The 9,749-nt window shown below is 41.9% G+C and overlaps 1 protein-coding gene across 1 annotated transcript in view; it reads left to right on the top strand.

Moving 5' to 3' along the window:
* prom1b (prominin 1 b) overlaps positions 1 to 9,284 on the top strand; it is a gene marked incomplete at both ends in the record, with an annotated part of 45,341 nt that extends 36,057 nt beyond the window's left edge. Inside the window, 6 exons of the mRNA XM_080441514.1 lie at positions 16 to 96; positions 217 to 285; positions 796 to 885; positions 7,241 to 7,356; positions 8,602 to 8,667; positions 9,212 to 9,284. Coding sequence (XP_080297640.1) covers positions 16 to 96; positions 217 to 285; positions 796 to 885; positions 7,241 to 7,356; positions 8,602 to 8,667; positions 9,212 to 9,284 — 495 coding nt within the window. The remainder of the gene's footprint in view (positions 1 to 15; positions 97 to 216; positions 286 to 795; positions 886 to 7,240; positions 7,357 to 8,601; positions 8,668 to 9,211) is intronic.
* Between the last annotated feature and the right edge of the window lie 465 nt (positions 9,285 to 9,749).

Here is a 9,749-nt window from a genome sequence, read left to right as displayed (position 1 = left end):
CTCTCTCTCTCTCAGGTTAAGGTGACCAACGTATTGAGTGCCATTGACGCAGCAGAGTACCTAATCACTCACAACGCCTCACATGTGGTCAAACAGGTAAACAGCAGCACACATTTTATGTTTGGAATGAGGGAAGAGGACACCAACATACATACAGTATACTGTATTCTCATGCACACATGCACACTCATCTGCCCTTTTCTGTGTCCATTATAGGAAACTAATAGATACATTCAGACCCTGATTGGTTACTTCAGACAGTACACGGGGTGGGTCAAAAATTCGGTGAGTATTTCAACAGGCTTCTCTTGTCCTTTCACCCGTCTTTTGAAGTGCCAGTAGCCAAGTACAATAATAGTGTGTTTCTCTGTTCCCCGTCACATGTTTCTGTCATGGTCTTGACCATCTTGATTGCAGATTATTTTATATTTTAACAATTGAACTAAAACTAAAAACTAAAACTTTAACAATTGAAACTGAGTTACTCAAATTTGCTGATGCAGGAATATTCTGTGGTTGCTAATTCACAGTTAAAAGGAGTGTGCATTTAATGTTTCATAGACAACTATGAAACCGTCTTGGTGACTCTTTCTCTCTCTCTCTCTCTCTCTCTCTCTCTCTCTCTCTCTCTCTCTCTCTCTCTCTCTCTGTGTGTGTGTGTGTGTGTGTGTGTGTGTGTGTGTGTGTGTGTGTGTGTGTGTGTGTGTGTGTGTGTGTGTGTGTGTGTGTGTGTGTGTGTGTGTGTGTGTGTGTGTGTGTGTGTGTGTGTGTGTGTGTGTGTGTTCTCTCCTCCAGTTAACAGCAGAGGTAGCTCAGTGTAAACCCATCAGTAACCTTGTGGACAGTATGGAGATTGTTGGCTGCAGCTTCATTGTAGACTCAGTGGTAAGTGTGTGTGTGTGTGTGTGTGTGTGTGTGTGTGTGTGTGTGTGTGTGTGTGTGTGTGTGTGTGTGTGTGTGTGTGTGCGCGTGTGCATATTTGTGCATGAATATATGCAGGTGTATGTTCATAAGTGAGCAGCTCGGTGTGTGAGTGTGTGTACAGTGTAAGTATATCCGTGCGGTTCATTTCCCAGTCATGCGTGGTACATGCACACATGTGTGTGTGTGTGTGTGTGTGTGTGTGTGTGTGTTTCTGGGTTGCAAACATACAGACAGCTCTTTGACTGTGAGTAGGGGGTGAAGGAAGTCTGTAGAGCCAGGTACAGTATGTACCTAAATACACACACACATATACGCATGCATGGGCACATACATGAGCATGCACGTGTGCTCGCACACATACACACACACACACACACACACACACACACACACACACACACACACACACACACACACACACACACACACACACACACACACACACACACACACACACACACACACACACACACACACACACACACACACACACACACACACACATAGGCCCCCCACTGTTCACACCTAAATCCTCAGGGACTTATACATTTGTAATCATGATATATGCTGCATATTAATACATGCTGCATTTATCTTGTGTGCAAGAGGAGAGAGAGAGAGAGTGTGTTTGTGTGTGTGTGTGTGTGTGTGTGTGTGTGTGTGTGTGTGTGTGTGCGCGCGTGTGTGTGTGTGCACGCGTGCGTGTGTGTGTGCATTTGCAACCTAAAACTAAAACATAAACTCAAAACCCAAGTTAGTCCGATGCACATTCACGTGTGTGTGCATGTAAGTGTGTGTGTGTGTGTGTGTGTGTGTGTGTGTGTGTGTGTGTGTGTGTGTGTGTGTGTGTGTGTGTGTGCGTTTGAGAAGTAGAGAGAGAGCTTAATGAATGGTCATACAGGCTGTGGTCAATCTACGTAAACTGGCGAGTGCTCTGAGTCTATATTATCCAGTGTGTGTGTGTGTGTGTGTGTGTGTGTGTGTGTGTGTGTGTGTACACTGCAGAATGTATGTGTCCAGATCCACATTCCTTGTGGTCTATAAATGTACAGTCTGTACTTTTTATGCCATGAGTACAACATGTACACCATATGCACTCAGGATGTGTGTGTGTCTGTGTATGCGTGCACACGCGGCGCATGTGTGTTCATGTGTGTATAGTACTTCTGTTTACTGTGTGAATTTGTGTGCGCACGACCACACGTGCATATACAGCAGTGTGTGTAACTTTAATAGCAGTAAAAAGAGTAACCCTGTCATTAAGGCAGTACGGTCTGTAATTCAGTCGCATGACAGAACGACAGCAGTTTCCAAAAGCTCCTTCTCGACACAGAACCCTGTACAATAATATAATGATCATCAATGTCCACTCTGAAAGGACTCGATATTGGCAAAAATCTCATGACTTGATTCAATTCCAATTCACTGGCTTCTGGTTTGATTTGATTCAATTCAGTAGATAGGCTACTAGCTACTGCAATAAACACATCGTCGCTGTTAGGCAGAAACCTCTTATCTCCATATGTTAACTCCATTTTTACGCCCTACTTGTTCGTACTACAGCGTCACTCAAATTAAAGCATCAAAAGTAGCAGATCCGGAAGCTCGAAACGCTGCGTGAAGCGACAGGTTTTGAGCTACTTTTGCTACTTTTGAATTTGAATCGTGAAAAGTAACAGTTTTGCACATATGAGGTTTCCACCCGACAGAGACAATATCGTTTCTGTCGGGTGGAAATTCAAAACCATTCCTTTTTTATCATTATTTAAAAAACATCTGCTATTTTCACCACTTTTGTGCGACACTCTTGTGTGATGAAGTAGGGAATTCATTTACAAAAAAACATGGAAATATATTGAAATATGGAGATATGAGTGAATTTTCTGCCCGACAGCGACGATATTATCTAATCATCTGAACATTATACTCTCAAAATGATGATATCTGAATTGTACGGAGCCCCTTAGGGGACATTACTAGGTAGATTGTTTTAAGGGTAGGTTACATTATTTTAAGAGCTAGGTAGATTGTTTTAAGGGTAGGTACATTATTTTAAGAGCTAGGTAGATTGTTTTAAGGGTAGGTACATTATTTTAAGAGCTGGTGGTTTATGTTTTCTGGTATGGAAAAAAAAAAACATAGGCTATAACATTTTTTTTGAGGGATGAGTTTTTTTTTTTTAGGGATGAGTTATTTTTTTTGAGGGATGAGTTATTTTTTTTGAGGGATGAGTTATTTTTTTTGAGGGATGAGTTATTTTTTTGAGGGATGAGTAATTTTTTTTGAGGGATAATTTTTTTTTTTTGAGGGATGAGTTTTTTTTTTTGAGGGATGGGTTTTTTTTTGAGGGATGAGTTATTTTTTTTGAGGGATGAGTTATTTTTTTTGAGGGATGAGTTTTTTTTTAGGAGGGATGAGTTTTTTTTTTAAAAGAGGGATGAGTTTTTTTTTTTAGGAGGGATGAGTTTTTTTTTTAAAGAGGGATGAGTTTTTTTTTTTAGGAGGGATGAGATTTTTTTTTTTAGGTTAGTTTTTTTTTTCATGCATGACAAAAAAAAAAAACGTTGAAAAAAAAAAAAAAAAATTGGACCAAATAGTGGTCCAATAGTGGAGCGGCTAAGAGAAAAATCGTTCACTTTGTGATGCAAGCATGAAATTTGGTACATTTACTTCAAACCCCACTCTTTTCAAAAATACCGCTGGCCACGCAAAATTCCAAAATGGCGGCCCACAAATCCAAGATGTCTGTCCAAAAGTGAGGTTTTTCCTTTATAACTCGAAATGTATTGATTTTAAGCACCATAAATGTATTAAAGTTGAATATAAATTTGGGCATTGTGGATATTTTGGTACCACGTACATGACTGTATCTATTACGGTTCTTGAGATACAGCATATAGGTACTTTTACAGACTCAGGAGAGTAAGAAATGTGCAACATTGATTGTTAATAAGTGAATATGGTGATATTTGGTGTTATTTTCATAACCTGTTATTTTCAGTAGGGTTATAACATACAATTCTAAATCCAAGATGGCGTCCAAGATGGCTGCCATTAACTTGAAGTAATCATATCTTAGCAACTATGATAAAAAAAATTTGGCGTGCATATGTTTTTTGGTCTATGAATCCAATGGGGCCATTGCAGTACAGAATTTAGACGTTGATAAAAGTGGATATTTTGGTACCTAGTGCATGTCTATATCTATTGCGGTTCTTGAGATACAGCTTATAGGTTCTTTTACGGAATCGGGAGAGCATAAAAAAGAGGTTTGAGTTACACCTCACAGTTGCAACTGCACAGAGCTGTACACATGAGACCCAGTTTATAGCATTTGCACCTGCCACGACAGCCACATTTACAGCCACATTTGGTAAGCTGTTTGCACGTCTTGGCTATTGGAGAGTTGGCTGTCCAGAAGACCTGCCATTCCTCACCAACCTTCTGCCATCCCCAGTCTGCAGGGTCCTCTGCTCCTGGCTGACACTGGGTTGCCTGGGCCCACACACAACCAGCCTGGTAGGCAGCACGCCTGGTGTGTTGGAGCAAAGCTCTGGTTGGTGGGATTGACTCATAAGGCCTCTGCTTTCTGGCAAACATGTCAAACCTGGCCTCATCCACAGTAGCAGCTGTGCTGGATCTGTCATACATTAGGATGACAAACCTCTCCAGAATCTGTAGGTCACAATCCTCCACTGTGGGAGGGTAAATACCCAGTTTGGAGAATACAGGCGAGACCTCTGGGCATATCTCCCATGTCTGCCAAGCAGTTTTCTTGCCTTTGTTGCGGAAGGCTGACACGGTGTCACATCCTGTAAAGGCATGAAAGAATAGCATGCCTTTGACCTTCTCCTGGCCAACAAAATGAAAAGGTCATGCACACTGATCCAGCGCAGGCTCTGACCTTGTCCAAATGCAACCCACATCTGCTGTAGTCCAGCCTCTTGAAGAGCAGCGAAGACACTTGCTAAGATGAGAACATCTGTGTCATTTGCCTTGATCAGGATGGATTGGCTACCATGTTCTGCAGCATGTTTGGCGTGCACAAAGATGCGGCTATCAGCATGCTATTCTTTCATGCCTTTACAGGATGTGACACCATGTCAGCCTTCCGCGACAAAGGCAAGAAAACTGCTTGGCAGACATGGGAGATATGCCCAGAGGTCTCGCCTGTATTCTCCAAACTGGGTATTTACCCTCCCACAGTGGAGGATTGTGACCTACAGATTCTGGAGAGGTTTGTCATCCTAATGTATGACAGATCCAGCACAGCTGCTACTGTGGATGAGGCCAGGTTTGACATGTTTGCCAGAAAGCAGAGGCCTTATGAGTCAATCCCACCAACCAGAGCTTTGCTCCAACACACCAGGCGTGCTGCCTACCAGGCTGGTTGTGTGTGGGCCCAGGCAACCCAGTGTCAGCCAGGAGCAGAGGACCCTGCAGACTGGGGATGGCAGAAGGTTGGTGAGGAATGGCAGGTCTTCTGGACAGCCAACTCTCCAATAGCCAAGACGTGCAAACAGCTTACCAAATGTGGCTGTAAATGTGGCTGTCGTGGCAGGTGCAAGTGCTATAAACTGGGTCTCATGTGTACAGCTCTGTGCAGTTGCAACTGTGAGGTGTAACTCAAACCTCTTTTTTATGCTCTCCCGATTCCGTAAAAGAACCTATAAGCTGTATCTCAAGAACCGCAATAGATATAGACATGCACTAGGTACCAAAATATCCACTTTTATCAACGTCTAAATTCTGTACTGCAATGGCCCCATTGGATTCATAGACCAAAAAACATATGCACGCCAATTTTTTTTTATCATAGTTGCTAAGATATGATTACTTCAAGTTAATGGCAGCCATCTTGGACGCCATCTTGGATTTAGAATTGTATGTTATAACCCTACTGAAAATAACAGGTTATGAAAATAACACCAAATATCACCATATTCACTTATTAACAATCAATGTTGCACATTTCTTACTCTCCTGAGTCTGTAAAAGTACCTATATGCTGTATCTCAAGAACCGTAATAGATACAGTCATGTACGTGGTACCAAAATATCCACAATGCCCAAATTTATATTCAACTTTAATACATTTATGGTGCTTAAAATCAATACATTTCGAGTTATAAAGGAAAAACCTCACTTTTGGACAGACATCTTGGATTTGTGGGCCGCCATTTTGGAATTTTGCGTGGCCAGCGGTATTTTTGAAAAGAGTGGGGTTTGAAGAGTAAATGTACCAAATTTCATGCTTGCATCACAAAGTGAACGATTTTTCTCTTAGCCGCTCCACTATTCTATAAATAGCGACTTTGAAAAGGAGAGGTTTTATTTTCAAGATAGGCATAATATTTTTTTTTGGTCCAAGTTTTTTTTTTTTTTTTCAAAGTTTTTTTTTTTGTCATGCATGAAAAAAAAAACTAACCTAAAAAAAAAAATCTCATCCCTCCTAAAAAAAAAAACTCATCCCTCTTTAAAAAAAAAACTCATCCCTCCTAAAAAAAAAACTCATCCCTCTTTTAAAAAAAAACCTCATCCCTCCTAAAAAAAAACTCATCCCTCAAAAAAAAAAACTCATCCCTCAAAAAAAAACTCATCCCTCAAAAAAAAAAACTCATCCCTCAAACAAAAAAAATTATCCCTCAAAAAAAAAAACTCATCCCTCAAAAAAAAAAAATCAGCCCTCAAAAAAAACTCATCCCTCAAAAAAAATAACTCATCCCTCAAAAAAAAATAACTCATCCCTCAAAAAAAATAACTCATCCCTCAAAAAAAAAAACTCATCCCTCAAAAAAAAAAACTCATCCCTCAAAAAAAAAAAACTCATCCCTCAAAAAAAATGTTATAGCCTATGTTTTTTTTTTCCATACCAGAAAACATAAACCACCAGCTCTTAAAATAATGTACCTACCCTTAAAACAATCTACCTAGCTCTTAAAATAATGTACCTACCCTTAAAACAATCTACCTAGCTCTTAAAATAATGTAACCTACCCTTAAAACAATCTACCTAGTAATGTCCCCTAAGGGGCTCCGTAGAATTGCCTAATTGTCCACATTAATAATTAGGCCAGAGGCATATTGGATTAGTAGTACGACGAATGGCAAAAATATCCGATCTACAAGCTCACACATTCTGAACGAGAATAGATCAGCTATTTGTGATATTTTGAAAACCTTTTGAAAAGTTGAACCCAAAATGTTCCCATAATACTTTCACACAGCTTTTATCCAGTTCATCTCTGCCTTCGAAGTTTCTAAATCCAAAACGTGCGCGCGTGTGTGTGTGTGTGTGTGTGTGTGTGTTTTACAGAACGTGTTCTGGTTTGGACTGGGAGGCTGCTGTATTCTACTGATTCCCAGCATCATCTTTTCAGTCAAACTGGCCAAGTACTACAGGAGGATGGACACAGAAGACGTCTTTGATGAGTGAGTAGTGCACACAAACGCACATACAGTAACTGTAGGCACACTAGGGTTGGGTACCGAAACGCCGTACCACTGAGTATGGCACTGGTTCCTGTGCAACCGGTACCTACTGGACCAAATCACAACTCCGTTTTAGCTGCTTCATTCCTGTGCCCTTTCAATTTAGCAATTTTCGAAAACAGATATTACCTTGCTACAGTGGTGCCCGAAACATAAACACTGTTTAAATGAATGCCTAAAGCTAATTGTCATTTTATACATACTGTAGTATGGCTGTGTCGCTCGCAAAAGAAAATCGACATTTTGTGAGCTTGTGACTGCCTGTTTTTGCAGAGCGACATTGTATAATAACCAGCATTAAGGATTCATCATGCAGCTGCCTTCAGTCCACTGTTACCTTATTAAGTGTACCTTATCTCCAGTACAACAGTGAGCATCATACCATGTATATATACTGTATATTCCTACCAATACTACAGTGGGGGAATTCAGTTGTCACTCAGTATAATGTAACGTTCAGTGCAAATCTTGCATTTACAGTATACCATCATTTTGTGCCTTTTATTAGTATTAATGTATGAGTTCAGGCACTGTTTAGGTGTATCAGTTTAGCACCGGAATGGAAAGAAATCAAACGTTACCCAACCCTAAATTGCACAAACACACACACAAACACGCAATAATGTGAATACAAACTTGTAAAAATCCCCTTTTCCATAGAAGTCTTGGTAGCTTTTTTCTTTTCTTTCCTATTGCAGTTAGATGAAATGAAAAGTAATCAATACTCCCTTCTTTCTCTCTTCCTTCCATTTTTTTGCACCTTCTGTCTTTCTGGCCTTTACGTATGGTCTCCCTCCGTCTCACTCCATTTCTCCGCACCGTTCTCTCTGTTCATCAGTTCCTCTTATCCCTGGCTCGTGGCTCTTTGACAGTCCTCCTCTGACCATTCTCTCTCTCTCTCTCTCTCTCTCCCTCACTCTCTCTCTCTCTCTCTCCATCTCGTCCACCGCCGGGGCGGTAATGTCTGCCCATCACTCTCTTCAGTCCATCAGGTCTCAAGCACGCATGGTCGTCTCTTTTTTCCTTCTGCCATTCTTTCAGCATTTACTTTTATCTTTCTTCACGCCACAAACCAGAACGTTCTGTTCCTCTCCATCCTCGTTTGTACTTCTTTTCCTTTTCTTTCGTTTGCCGTCCCATTCTGTCTTTCCCACCTGACCCGCACCCTACGCTCTTGTGTTGCAGTATGGGTAATACAGGTAACCATGGCGACCAAGTGCTCGATGCCTATGGCAACCTTGCCGTGGTCAGGTATGAGCAACGCCCGTTGACCCCCTGCATGCCAGCATGCTAACATTAGCCACAGGTGGAGGGCTGTGTGTGTGTGTGTGTGTGTGTGTGTGTGTGTGTGTGTGTGTGTGTGTGTGTGTGTGTGTGTGTGTGTGTGTGTGTGTGTGTGTGTGTGTGTGTGTGTGTGTGTGTGTGTGTGTGTGTGCGCGTGTGCGCGTGTGCGTGCGCGCGCGTGCGTGCGTGGGAGAGAGAGAGAGAGAGAGAGATTTAAATAGATTATGGGTGTTGTTTGGGTGAAGGTTTGACAATTTAGAGCGAGTACCCAGTGCATTATTTGCTGCATGAGAGTATAGATGATTGTGTATGTTTCTCAAAATCCCTTATGTCCACGTGTGAATGTATGTGTGTGTGTGTGTGTGTGTGTGTGTGTGTGTGTGTGTGTGTGTGTGTGTGTGTGTGTGTTTGTGTGTGTGTGTGTGTGTGTGTTTGTCTGTGCCTGTACATTGCTGCGCTTGTATTTTTGTAATTGCTTGTATTGTGTGTGTGTGTGTATGAATGTGTACAGTAGTTCGCCCTTCTTCAACACCTTGACACGGTTCCCTCGGGCCTCCGCTCCCCCAAGTTACCCCGACTGGTGACCCCAGCCCCCCACCCCCCCCAGGAAAGCTGTTCCCCTCAGAGAGGTACCAACATCCATCGACTGACACCCTACTAATCCACTGCATGTTGTGTCTTATCTTGTGGGTGAAAAAGCCCTAACTGCACATTGGGTAGTTGCGTTCTGCCATTGATTTTCAATCACGAGTCATGGCTGGTTGAGTAAGTTCATCAGGTTTTCACTCATGCCACAAACTCAAGGTCACCCTGCCCTTTTAACCTATGTTGTACATTCTCACTCCTGGGGTGTAATATGGTGACGAGTTGAGCATCATCTGACCATATAGCGTCTGACGTTTGACGTGACAGGCTCCCCTGTCGCCTCCCTTTTCAACGTTCCCGACGGTCTAGCGTCATGCAAACTGACTCGGAATTCGGACGTTTATTTTCTCTCCCAATTCGTAACAACGTTGACACGCCAGTAAGAACATTTAAAACAAGGCAGG

This window comes from Gymnoscopelus braueri, assembly GCF_963280865.1.
Source record: "Gymnoscopelus braueri genome assembly, chromosome: 2".
NCBI classification, from domain to species: Eukaryota; Metazoa; Chordata; class Actinopteri; order Myctophiformes; family Myctophidae; genus Gymnoscopelus; species Gymnoscopelus braueri.
This window is presented reverse-complemented; position numbering and strand designations above follow the sequence as displayed.